General features: G+C 46.1%; 1 protein-coding gene across 1 annotated transcript; it reads left to right on the forward strand.

Moving 5' to 3' along the window:
* Nucleotides 1-8964: 8964 nt before the first annotated feature.
* LOC146759376 (myosin-binding protein C, fast-type-like) lies at nucleotides 8965-13521 on the forward strand. The gene is made up of 3 exons (XM_085510363.1): nucleotides 8965-9130; nucleotides 9598-9884; nucleotides 13478-13521. The coding sequence occupies exons 1-3, from the start codon at nucleotides 9093-9095 to the stop codon at nucleotides 13519-13521; spliced, it is 369 nt and encodes a 122-aa protein (XP_085366489.1). The 5' UTR covers nucleotides 8965-9092.
* The last annotated feature ends 573 nt before the right edge of the window (nucleotides 13522-14094 follow it).

The following is a 14094-nucleotide window of genomic DNA, read 5'->3' on the forward strand; positions in this document are numbered from 1 at the left end:
TCAGCCGGGAGCTCGCCCAGAGAGCCCGATGTTCGGAGCACTTCACACCAGGAACTTTGGACTCGGCTGCTTCTGTCCACAACGTCCCTGAGCTGCTCAGGAAGCACAACTGTCTCACCCTCTGAGAGCTGGGCTGTGCAAAGGAGGCTGCAGTTGCAGGCTCAGCTCTGCCCTGTTCCAGCAATGCACTTCCTTACAACTGGAGCACTGTCACGCTTGCTTCTTGCTTCAACGGAGCAATCGCCCACCGCTTTGCACACCTCTGTGCTCGTGCAAATGGCCACCACCCCATCCCTGCACACACACACACACACACACACACACGTACCACCCCATCCCTGCACACACACACACACACACACACACACACACACACGTACCACCCCATCCCTGCACACACACACACACACACACACATGTACCACCCCATCCCTGCACACACACACACACACACACACACACACACACACGTACCACCCCATCCCTGCACACACACACACACACACACACACATGTACCACCCCATCCCTGCACACACACACACACACACACACACACATATCACCCCATCCCTGCACACACACACACACACACACACACACACACGTACCACCCCATCCCTGCACACACACACACACACACACACACACACGTACCACCCCATCCCTGCACACACACACACACACACACACACACGTACCACCCCATCCCTGCACACACACACACACACACACACACACACACACGTGTAGCACCCCATCCCTGCACACACACACACACACACACACACACACACACACGTACCACCCCATCCCTGCACACACACACACACACACACACACACACACACACACACGTACCACCCCATCCCTGCACACACACACACACACACACACACACACACACGTACCACCCCATCCCTGCACACACACACACACACACACACACGTACCACCCCATCCCTGCACACACACACACACACACACACGTACCACCCCATCCCTGCACACACACACACACACACACACACACACACACGTACCACCCCATCCCTGCACACATACACACACACACACACGTACCACCCCATCCCTGCACACACACACACACACACACACACGTACCACCCCATCCCTGCACACACACACACACACACATATCACCCCATCCCTGCACACACACACACACACACACACACACGTACCACCCCATCCCTGCACACACACACACACACACACACACGTACCACCCCATCCCTGCACACACACACACACACACATATCACCCCATCCCTGCACACACACACACACACACATGTACCACCTCATCCTTGCACACACACACACACACACACACGTATCACCCCATCCTTGCGCACACACACACACACACACGTTCCACCCCATCCCTGCACACACACACACACACACACACGTATCACTCCATCCTTGCACACACACACACACATGTACCACCCCATCCCTGCACACACACACACACACACGTACCACCCCATCCCTGCACACACACACACACACACACACATACCACCTCGTCCTTGCACTCCCTCCCACATCCATGCACAAATCTCTGCAGTGCATGGACACACCTGTGCACACCCACGTGTGTGCCGCCCCAGCACTGTCCACAGCTCCGTGCACGCTCATTTGTGCATGAAGTGGAACGTCTCAGTGGATGCGTGGCTGTTCCTCCCCTCTGACGGGGCTGGTGTGAGACAGAAGAGGAAAGCAGAATGCAACCACATTTCCTCCAGTGGAAGACTTTCCATTTCTGCAGTACCCTCTGCAGATGACACAAATGCAAATGCACCTTCTTCCCAGCAACAATTGCCTTTTTTTTTTTTTTTTACAGTGAGTATGCATGAGGCTCTTCATCATATTCTGCTGGCTTGTCACCCTTGTTGGTCCATGGAGAAACAACAAAGCCCTAGAGTAGTGTATGCACTTTGGCATTGGAGAGCTTACTTAATTGCTTCTTCTCAAAGAACAAACTCCAGAGAGACATGGAGACAGCTCCAAACAGAATTGAATAATGGGACTAAATTTATGGAGAAAAGAACTGCCTGCCAAGGCTTGTCAGCTAGTCTTAATTTTGCTTTTCTTCTCTCAGTCATGTTAGCATAATATTTCGTACTGGCAGGTCTGCCCCCAGAATTAATTGAATTCGCTGATGGACGTTTCCATGTGCTTTGCACTGTAATGTGACTATCAAATGAGTAATCAATGCTGTTATTTTAAAATCTGTGCTGGCAAACTGTAAGACAAACAACTGCTGTTGGTAGCTTGGTTACTGCAGAATCAGCTTTCGTGTATCTCATAAATAGGGAAGAGACCCTTAAGGGTCAGCTAGTTGGACCCCCCACAATGAACAGGGGCACCGCAGCTCCATCAGGTGCTCTGAGCCCTGTCCAGCCTGACTTTGAACATCCTCAGGCTCACCAATCTTATACCCATGCCACACACTCGCAGTATTTCACCATTCAGCATCGCCACTTGTATCTTCTCTTGCTGTAAACCAGAGCTAGCTGGTAAATCATCTGCTGTGCGGGTCAGCTGTGTCTCTCCCATGGGCATCACGTGGCTGCTGGGAGGCTCTGAAGAGCTGCAGCCAGAGGTGTGTCACCCGCTGGGCCTCATGCCCAAAGGAGCCCACAGGAAAGTGTTGTTGCAGTTTGTCATGCACTGCACTGCCATGAGACTTGACGTGCCAGACATCCTCTGACACGTGACCTCCTGCATCCAGGCAGGACATCTGAGACGTCTCCTTCAGCCTGACGTGGCTGCAGTTTCACACTGGTTTTACTAAGGAAGGAGAAGGCACGTGGATGAAACTCTTTTCCTGCTCTTCCTGGCATTAGCTCATAGTACAAGTAAAGCACTGTCAGGTCAAGCCTGGAGGAGTAATGCTTGTCACTGACATGTTCCTGTTCAGGGTGGAGCTGGAGGGTAAAATAACACAAGAAATTGTCATTGAAATTCAATATCTGTGAAATTCAGCTGGCTGCATTCACAGAACCTGGCATTAAGATCTGTTTTCTGGTTTCTATCTTGAGCCTATTTTCCATAACCCAGTCCTCATTTATGAACTGAAGCTCTACTGAAAGCCTTTCGCTGTGTATGCTCATGCTGCAGTGCAGCGCTTGTGACCTTTAACAGCACATTCACGTTCCTCTGATCACAGGATCCTTAAGGTTGATTAAGACCCTCTACTCTGACTGCTCACCCATCACCACCATGATGCTCACCATCAGCTAGCTAAAAACTCAGCAGAGATGATAGATCAAGCACAACACTGGATTTGGGATGGCTAGAGATTCCTAAGATATTGAAGGATTGCTTGCAGGTGGTGTTGGCTCAGGTATTCACCCTGCATCCCACCTCCTGTTCTGTTTGGTTGAGAATCATGCATTCTGCAATTTCACTTTGTAATTCAAAGACCCTGGCTTTATCTGTTGAAAAACTGATCTAAAACAAGCCAAGAAGACTCCGTTGGAACTGGTTGATGCAGAACAAAGGCATCCCCAAAGGACAAGTTTCACTGTTTGATGAACATTATTGGATGAGAGCTAAGCTAAGATTTAAAAAGTTCTGGGGCTGTCTCTGAGCATCAAATACAGAGGAAGCCTGCATGATTCCCTGAGAATGGATACCTCCTACTTTGGTGTAAGGTTAAGGGAACACTAGCAGTAACTCCTATCACAAAATGTCACATGGCTCAGACAAAATGCCATCAAGAGGGCTTAATTAATAGCATCAAATGGTCACAAGACGGTCTTAGGGCAGGGAAGTAATCTATCTATGTGATATTGATTGATGCTGTTAGTTCTTCACAGCTTGACTCTGGAGGGACTGTTCTTCTTTGGTCACCTAGTTTTAAAAGAATAGATGGCTCCTGTCTATTACAATTTTCAATGCATTATTTGTTCACTGATGCCATAAATGTGCCTGGCATAGCAATTGGCCTTGGTATATTCAGTGACTGAAAGCGACAGTTGTTGAAGGGCATGAAATACTGATGTGCTCATCAAACGCTGCTTGTTAGCTTAGAGACAAGGTGTTGAATAGGTTTGTTCATGTATTGCAAACACGTTACTTAGCTGCCTTCATTTTAGCTTCAGAAGAACATGTGCAGAATACAGAATTGATTAAAAGAAATAAGAACTGTCTGCATAGAACTTACTCTTTCCTTACACAGGAGAATCAAGCAGACATTTGTACGTGAGTACCTCCAGAGGTGATACTCGATCACCCAAATGTAATGAGCAGAGACATTACAATCAGCTCTAACTGTATCTTAATGCTGTGCTGAATAAGCCTGAGTCAGGATGTAAACCACTTTCTCTTTTTTTCTTCAGATGAAGCCATTAATTCTGTCAACAAGCCCAAAACGACTCCAGAAATATCAGTCAGTCCTTCTGAAGACCTGGAGCTGGTGTGTGAGGTGTCAGCTGCAAGCGGAGCTGTCGTATGGAAGAAAGATCAAACAGAGGTGAAGCAGGACCAGAGGACAACCATCATCTCCCAGGGGACGCACCGCAAGCTCATGGTCAAAAATGTGACCCTGAAAGACCAAGGGAGCTACAGCTGTGAAACAAAAGATGACAAAGCAACATTCCAAGTGAAAGTCAGAGGTGAGAAAATGCTTGGAATCCCAGAGATAAAGGAACGCTTCATTTGGTGTGTCTTGCATTTGGAGGATCAACTGACAGCCTCTCTGGTGCAAAACACTTTGGCTATAGGACTTTCTTTGTCATCTAGTGTCATAGCAACACTTTTCTACATGTGCTTTTCCATCCAGGAATGAATTACTGCAACAAACAATAGGCAAGGAGGGTAACTTGTGCAGCTCTTGTAGTCAGCTGGTGTCTGCAGGGTTACAGTGCAAGAGCACACCAGGCATGCAAGGAGTGAGAAAAGGGGAGGTGTTTGAAGAGATCTGGTTACAAAATTTTAATGACACAATTAGGTGGAAAATGCCAATAATCAGACTCATAAATGGCCTGGGTTGCAAAGCCCCACAGTGCTCATCCAGTTCCAACCCCCTTCTTCCTATGTGCAGGGTTGCCAAGCAGCAGCCCAGGCTGCCCAGAACCACATCCAGCCTGGCCTTGAATGCCTGCAGGGATGGAGCATCCACAGTCTCCTTGGGCAACCTGTTCTAGAGGGCCATTCCCTTCTGATTTACTGGAAATGTAGAGAGACATGAGAAGAAAAAAAGAGAAGGGAGGAGGTTCAGCAGTGCATGCAGGTGTTCTAAATCTCATGTCCAAATCTGCTATCAGACTGCAAAATGTTTAGCTTTGTGATATGATGTGATATGATGTGATATGAAATGAAATGCTTATCATTTCCCAAGGCAAAATAGAGGGGAAAGTATTTTCCTGTCTTAATGAGGCATCACGATGCTCTCTGTGAAGGGCAAGTATAGTGAAAACGAGGAACTGGAGTTAGCTCTGCAGCAGACTACAGCAAAACGGTGTGACTGTTGTGATGTCCCTGCAGAGAAAGAAGACGTGTTTACAAACAAGGACAAGGTACAAAAAGAGGTGAAGGCTGTACTGACTCAAAATGCCACGCTGAGCTGCGAGGTGGCCCAGGAGAAGACAGAGGTGAAGTGGTACAAGGAGGGGAAACTGATCACCTCGAGCAAGAAGTTCAAGGTGGAGTCAGAGGGCAAACAGCGTCGGCTGGTGGTGAGCCAGGTGGAGAAGAAAGATGCAGGGGAGTACAGCTGCAAGGCTGCTGGCCAGAAACTCACCTTCAAGATTCATGTAACTGGTAGGAAACACATTTTGGTTGATATTCTTTGATTATTCCATAGTCTGGCTGTGGAAACGTCTGTGTGAATGTGTCCTCTTGATTCTGCCATGAAACTGTTTTGGGGAGGATGAAAAGAAATGCTTACAAACGTGCAGCTAAAATGATTATTTGTTTTTAACAGTGTTTCATCCAGCTCTTCCCCTACGACTACTTTTATAATGAGCTGTCCATAGATGTCCAACTGTGATTTGTACAATGTGCAACACTGCTCTACCAGTTGATATTTCAACAGTAGTAGTTACAGTTCTCTACTGTGGCTGCACTGAGGTTTGGTTGTTGGTGTCCTAAGAACTTTTAGTCAGAGGCATTGCACTTGCCTTTGGTTTGTTGAATCCCATGTTGACGACCATTCGTTCCATGTTCTGTAAATGTAATGACCAGTCATGAATCCATTGATACCTTTCTAATTGTACGTTTCTCATTAGTCTCAGAGTTTAGCATGGAGGCAGATCTCTCACTCCAGCTGCAGTAGAGATTGCTCTGGTGTCAGTATATTTTGCACAAGATCTGGTAAATTTTAACTTAGACTCCAGATAGTCATGGGCACATCAGCTGCATTCTGAGTGACCATTAGTGAGCTGGCTGATGACGAGGGTTTGTCTTCTGTTTTATTTGTAGCTGCACTCTGCTGGTTTTTGCTCGTAAGTCAGCTTGTTCTCTGTTAACTTTACAGTTCTTATCTTGTATTCTGAGCTGATCAGGACAGGGAATCTGTTTTCTCCTCTTCTTTCCTATGGCAGTGAACACATTGGAGCTTAATCCTGGTCAAGGTTTGGCATTTGGTCAGCTATGTGGAGGAGCAACTGTACTGGGAGTCTACTGCCTTTCTGCTCACACAGACCTGGTGTCCTTGCAGGGCATAGCTTGCGTTCTGTTCCCTTGTAAAGGTTGCAGTCTTTGCTCTCTCCATCTTGGGGCATTCTGCTCCTTCAGTCCCTGGTGTGCAATATATCTCTGCTCCTGCAGTAGACAGTTTTGCTGCTGCCTGTGGTGTAGACTCTAAACCATCAGCTCTTACTGTTCCCACACCACGTGGATGTGATTCTGGGGCCTTTGGATCTGTTCCGTGAGTTGTGTAGCTCATGCTTTTGGCTCAGGAAACTGGCAGTTTCAGCAAAGAGTGGATTACAGACAGGGTAGATTTGGGAGGTATCTGTTAGAGAAAATGAAATATGAACGATGACAGAAAGACTATGGCAACAGCTGGAATCAACCAAGTTAATCCTCAGCAGCCAAAGCCAGCCCACGTCTTATTGCAGAGGTGTAGGGAGAAAACACAGCAATGTAGTGCTTTTACACTTGAATTTTGCTAGCTGAGGGCTATTATTAGCTGTTTGCCTCATAAACCAAAGGTTTTCTGTTCTCTTTCAGACCGGATGAGCTCATGGCTGCACAGGGTAATGTAATACCTCCTCCTCTGCCATACGTGGAGAGTGCTTGCCTAGCTACCGTTGCTGTATTTCTCATGTGTACCACTGTAACATGACGTGCAAGTCCAGCCCTCACTGCAAAATGATGTGGTGTGAAAGTCAGGAGGGATTATGAGTACTCTTGGAGTGGTTGGCTCTTTCACTACAGAAATCCTCATCTTACTAGCTTCTCCCAAAGTGCAATGGCTTTCTGAGTCTTAATTTCTCCTCTTACCATTGCACTCAGAAAGATTTTCAGGGTTCCTCTACCCCAGGGTTCCACTGGTAGCACAGAACAATCCCATTTTAAGGACATGTTGAATGTTAGGTGCTGAGTGTTGAGCATTATGGGATGCAGATTAGACCTTCTTGCTTAAAAGAAACAAGTGCTGCACACCTTGGAAACCTATAGAAAACTAGAGTAAAAAGGGCTGATTCTGCCATCTAATTATCTCAGTATTTGTGGTGCATGCTGAAATCCTTATTTGAAGTGGGCCAAAGCTCCATTGCATTTGTGAGAAGTTTTGCATCACCTGGTTGGTCTAGGCCATGTTTGTTGTCTTGCTAATAAGCAAGCCTTCTGATCTTCATCAAATCATTGCAGTTGGAAAAGACCACAAAGATCCCCACATCCAGCCTCAACCCATCCCACCATGCACACTGCCCACGTCCCTCAGTGCCACATCTCCATGGTTATTGAACACTTCCAGGGATGGTGACCCCACCACCTCCCTGCAAAGCTGTGCCACCACATCACCATTCCTCTTCAGAAGAAGTTTTTCTTAACATCCAACTTGAACCTTCTCTGAAAATCATCAGTCAAAACAGGGGCTGTTGAAGATGGGCAGAGAGAATGATGCTTCTGCAGTCAATACAAGCAGGGAGATCAAATGTAGAGTGTATCAACTGCATTCTTGCATTGGCTTGCTGCCCTGCTCCCTCGCCTTCAGTGGACTGCAGTGCTGGTGGTAGAGCTGTGGTGTGAATCCTGGGATTGCACGTACTGCAACGGTCAGCAGCACAGGAACTTGAGCTGAACTTACCCTCCTGGGCAGCTGCTGCCACTCAGAATTCAGACAGCATGCAGAGGAGAAAGTCATGAAGGAAGGGAAAGGGATGGCAGCAGAAGGCTTCACAGAGTGACAGCGGGGAGGAAGGAGATAGGGGACAGGTCCTGGAAGGGTTTGCCATGACTGCTGGGGAGCAGGAGCCTTCCCGGTCACCTGAGCTGGGTATGCCTGAATATGCTTGCATGAATGATCTGAATGAGTGGTCTTCCATGTCTCCACTGCAAATAAAAGGCAATGTCAATCCCCCTCACAACTGCTAGTCCTGCATTCATGCTTGGAGCCTCTGTCTTGGTATCAGCATCAGGACCCTGGGATCTTTCCTGGGACCCAAACAAGCATAGGAAGCTTATTCAAAATTGCTCTGCTGTTAGAAGCTGGCTAGCACTAGAGAAGTCCATGATGTAAGTGCGTCAGAAATATTCTGCACTTCTACAGCCTTTTGTAGGGCAAACCATGGAATAGAAATGGAAGCCCATTTATTTAGGGTTTATCTGTTCTCCCACGCCTCAAATAGGAACTAGCATGAACGCTCTCAGCATCCAGTTGTTGGTAAAAGGAGAATCAGATAAAACAGTCATTAAAGTAATCAATAACAGATTCAATGTATCAATTGATCCCACTTAGCAAAGTGATTAACTGAATCACCTTAACTGAAGTGTGTATGCCTAACTAATTACACTTGATATCTTTCTGATGCTAACTCCATTTGTTGACACAAAGGGTAAGGTGGGCTTTAAACACTTTCTTCTATATGTGTTAGGTATTAAGAGGAGATGACCTCAGCCAGTTCTCTGAAGAATCAGGGGTTGCTGTGAGTACAAAACCATGATTTATGCATAAAACTGAGCTACAAAATCTAATGTAGGCCAAATATTCACCATATTAAGGGCTATATCATTACCAAAGGGTAGAGTCAAAAGATGGTTTTCTGCTCTTAAATTTCTATGGTTTCCTGATTTTGAGGTCTTCATAATTGAGCTGTATTTGGCTGATCTCCAGTGCAGAGTGGAGCAATATCAAAAAGACAAACAGATGAAGATATGTCATTGTCTTCATTAGAAGAAATCTGAAAATTAGGAGTCCAAGCTGATAGTAAAGACTACCCAGAGGGATGGGATGACCATAGGGACTGTTCTGAGGATGCATTATAATGTGTGATAAACACTGTGAAGCAGAGTTGCTCCAGGAAATGGTCCAATACAACATAGAAGCAACTTTTAATGTCTTCCAGTCACAAGTTGCTCATATCTAATGTATATTTTACCCAATGTTTTCCAGTTCAATTCCAGAAGCAGAGGATGCCTTTATCAACAAGCAGAAGGTGCAGAAGGAGGTGAAGGCTGCACCAACAGAAAATGCCACGCTGAGCTGCGAGGTGACCCAGGAGAAGACGGAGGTGAAGTGGTACAAGGAGGGGAAACTGATCACCTCGAGCAAGAAGTTCAAGGTGGAGTCAGAGGGCAAACAGCGTCGGCTGGTGGTGAGCCAGGTGGAGAAGAAAGATGCAGGGGAGTACAGCTGCGAGGCTGCTGGCCAGAAACTCACCTTCAAGATTCATGTCACAGGTAAGACAGGTGTTGTCTGAAATACAGCATTGAACAGTAAAGTAAAATCTAGTTTCTATTATACAGTGATCAAGTTGCAGTAGTCTGTGCTGAGGTTTTTCCCCTATACTTGATTGCCTGGGTTTGTAGCAAGTATTTGGATTTAGTATGGCACAAAGACCTGTTTCAGTCTGTCTGTAGAATAATAATTACTGATATATGTACAATGGAAGCAATATTCAAGATATTATTCAAATCTCTCCTGTGCCTGAGATCTCAAACTGTAATTCTTGTTCACCGAAACATTTGACTAAGATAAGTATGTGCAGTGAGGCTGGAGTGCATGTTCTACGTGCAGCCTTTCATGGCAGGAGAAGCAGGAACTTCTCCTAGTAGTACACTGCCTTTTTACTATGCCTTTATGTTGGAGGCTGCATCTGGATAGGTGAGTCTGCTACTCACAGTAAGAGACCTGGTAGAGCTGACTATTCCCAGAGCTCAAAGTAAGATAGATATCTGCAAATCACACACAAAGAACAAAGGACTGCGTTGGTGAGCATATTTCCTTTGTGCCTTTGACAGTCACAGTTGTGGCAATGGTAGAGGCCATGAGGAGTCTGTTCAGGAAGCCAGGAGTACTGTTCTGGGTCATGAAAAGGCAGCCAGTGGTTTGACTATCACATGTTTATGTGTTTTGATGTTTCACAGTGGGTCTTAAGCAAAAGGAACTCAGGTTTTGGTTGCCTGCAGGTCAGATGTTCTTTTGGGTTCAGTATGTTTGCATAGTGACTTGCAACCATGGGATGGTGTTCAAGGACCCTCTTGGTTCCTTCAGTTCCTAGGTTCTTTCTTGCCTAGATTTGACACTTTGTTTCAACAGAAGAGCTGATATTCTCTAGTGAAGGCTATTAGTTTGGGCACAAGTGGTAACCTAAACCTGTTCCAACCTGTACATACAAACCTGCAAGATGGTCTCATTTCAGTCCTTCTGTTTTTCTTTTCTTCCCTCAGAGCCAAAACCTGTGTTTATAAACCAGGAGCAAGTGCAGAAAGAGGTGAGTGCTGCCCTGGCAGCAAGTGCCTCCCTCAGCTGTGAAGTAGCACAGGATACAACCAAAGTAAAATGGTACAAGGATGGAAGACTGCTTGCCTCCTCCAGAAGGTTCAAACTGGAATGTGTGGGCAAAACACGGCGTCTGGTTGTGGAGCAGCTGGAGAAGAAAGATGCTGGAGAATACATCTGCGAGGCTGCTGGCCAGAAGATGACCTTCGAGCTGGAAACAACTGGTGAGCATTCAGAAATTCTCAGCCAGGATTTTGTAGCCTTGTTGTGAACTGGGTTTTAGGGTGAAATCTCAGTTTTCTTTGCACCTGACAGTGTGAGAATTTGCTCTGGCCCTTTGTGTACCTCCCCGGTGCTCAGCTGTTCCTTCCCTTACTTGGGGATAACGTCATTTATTCAAGGTGATGTCCAAACGGGCTTGTTAACAGTCCTCTGCAGTGCTTTAAGCTGTCATAGGTCAGCCAGAATTTATGCATGTTCTATAGCCATTCCTACATGTTGAAAACACTGCACTGTGCTTAAGCTTCAGCATATGTGCCAGTAAGTACAGTTCCATTAATTCTAGGGAATTGGGTGAATTAAGCATAGATGTGAAGGCTGCCTTTACTCAGTGCAGAGATGGAAGGACTAATGTAGATTTGACTTGATATTTTCCCTTCTAGGATGGGAAGGAGCTCTGTCAAAGTAAAAAAGTGGGCATTACTCCCCAGGGAAATAAGAGAAGTCTCATTATTCACAGGCGGTGAACTCTCATTTTCTCTCTCAGTCTGCAACCAGGTTGGGTTGCTGTTTCAGTACTGGCTGTTTTATACAGGAACTCTGCTCCTGAGGTTAATCCAAGTTGTATCCAGGCCCTTCAGAAGGAAAGGGAAATAGCAGCACAGAAATATGGTCTGATTCTGACACAAATAAGTGCAGACCTGGACAGTTAAAAAGGATTGTGTGATGTTCAAGGGATTTTGAAGCAAAGATGTCCCCTAGGTAAGATTTGTGGCTGACATTCCCCATACACTGTGGGCACACAAGCTAAGGAGAGACTAGTGATGAGCATGCAGAGAAGCCAATGATTCAGACAGGTTTGTAGTGACACGACATTGTAGAGTTCTGTCTAGTTCTCCTTGGCATAGTTTGGAAAATAAAGATGAGGTGATTGGTGGTAACCAATATGGCTTCATCAAGGTCAAGCCATGCCTGACAAACTTGGTGGCCTTTCATGATGGAGTAACAGCATCAGTGGATAATGGGAGAGCAACTGACATCATCTACTTGGACTTGTGCAGAGCATTTGATCCCGTCCTGCATGACATCCTGGTCACCAAACTGGAGAATAATGGTTTTGATGGATGGACCAGTTGCAGGATAGGGAACTGTCTGGATGGTCACACTCAGAGAGCTGCAGTCAATAGCTCAGTGTCAAGGTGGAGGGTGGTGTTGGGACCAGTGTTATTTAACATTTTTGTAGGCAACATGGAGAGTGGAATCAAATGCAGCCTCAGCAAGTTTGCAGATGACACCAAGCTGAGCGGTGCTGTTGATGTGCTAGAGGGAAGGGATGCTACCCAGAGGGACCTGGACAGGCTGGAGAGGTGGGCCCTTGGCAGCCTCATGAACTTGAGTGTGGCCAAGTACAAGGCCCTGCACCTGGGTCAGGGCAATCCCAAGCACAGGCACAGGCTTAGAGGAGAATGATTTGAGAGAAGCCTTGACCCTGAGGAGAAGAGTTGGTCTGGAGGGAGGTGTCCCTGCCTATAGCAGGGGGATTGGAACTAAATGACCTTAAAGATTCATTCCATTCTATTCTTTTTCTACCCTTAATTTTGCTTGAAAGGTTTTAGAATAAATGAGATTCTGGTTTCCAAGAAAACTGTTTGCAGGGAGCTCCATTGTAGCTAGTAAGTCTATCTTTAAGTTCAAGGGCAATAATGCATTGACTGTGTTGAAGAGAGAAATGACTCAGGAATGGATGATGGTTTAGAATAAAACATAATCCTACTTATTTTCTATGCAAATATGTGTAAGGAAAAGATGCTGCACTCAGTTCTGGAAATACCCTGACAAATATATCTCTACTGTTTCACAGCTGGAGATATCAAGATTGTTAAACCACTGGAAGATGTGGAATTGAATGAATATGGGAGTGCATCTTTTCTCTGAGATTTCACACGATGAGGTTCAGAGCCAGTGGTACAAAGATGACAACAAGCTGAAGGCTGATGACAACATCAGAATGCGGCAAGATGGTAGGGTGTAAGAGGGGGATCTTTCTCCTGAGTGGGGGGTGGGTTGGAGATCAAGCATATAAGACATCTGAAATGAAGTGAAGAGGGTTCAGAAGGGAGTTCCCCTTTTGTTTTGGGACTGAGGTTAGGGTGGAACAAGTGACATGGTGGGGTGCTTAGTGTGGGAAGTGTGATGCTATCCCACCATCCCACACTGCTGGGAGCAGGTAGGAAATGAGTGCAGTTATTTCCAAAGTGGGGGTGAACAGGGCAGTCAGTTCACCTCTCCGAAGAGGTTTTGTCTGACAGTGAGTGTGATCCTTCTGTATCAGGTACTTTGAAGGTGACAGTGGCTTCATTCAGTCAGTCCTTGTAGAAGCCAATGTTTAGATTACACTTTGGTGGGGATGTGGACGTGGGGGAATGGGTGGTTTCATTGACATGAGAGAACAGGCAGTGATGCTGTGAAACCAGATGGATGATGCTCAGCCTGGCCATGTGCCTCAGAGCTCTTTGCTCAAGGAAGCCAAGTGTAGTTGTGGGTTTGCTCTCAAGAGCACAGTTTGGTAGGGATGAGCTTGCAGTTGGACTAGATGACCTTAGTGGTCTTTTCCAGCCTTAGTGACTCTGTGGTTCTCTGCTTCAGGAAAGAGCTACTCGCTGACTTACACACGTGTCCAAGTCAAGGATGCAGCAGAAATAAAATCTGTAGCAGAAAAGGCAGAATCTCGTGAATCTTGTGCCCATCTTACAGTTAAAGGTAATTATGCTTCTGATGACGATTTTGATTAAATTATCTTATGTTATAAACAAGCTAACATCCTTTGCTTTAATGTCAAGGAAGTTAAACACCACTAGGACCTTTCACAGAAATAAAAACTCCTACCTACCTACCTTTCTGCCCACAAAATATCCAGCTTCTCTTTTGGAATTTACTTTTGCTAAGTAA

The sequence above is a fragment of the Coturnix japonica genome, chromosome 10 (assembly GCF_054131305.1).
Source record: "Coturnix japonica strain WE chromosome 10, WE-NBRP24, whole genome shotgun sequence".
NCBI classification, from domain to species: domain Eukaryota; kingdom Metazoa; phylum Chordata; class Aves; order Galliformes; family Phasianidae; genus Coturnix; species Coturnix japonica.

Bases quoted from the DNA above. Each gene is read 5' to 3' on its own strand.
- LOC146759376 (XM_085510363.1), top strand. From the start codon at position 9,093: ATGACCTCAGCCAGTTCTCTGAAGAATCAGGGGTTGCT. The intron at 9,131-9,597 runs GTGAGTACAAAA...AATGTTTTCCAG, and splicing joins CTGAAGAATCAGGGGTTGCT to TTCAATTCCAGAAGCAGAGG. The intron at 9,885-13,477 runs GTAAGACAGGTG...CTTCTGTATCAG, and splicing joins CTTCAAGATTCATGTCACAG to GTACTTTGAAGGTGACAGTG.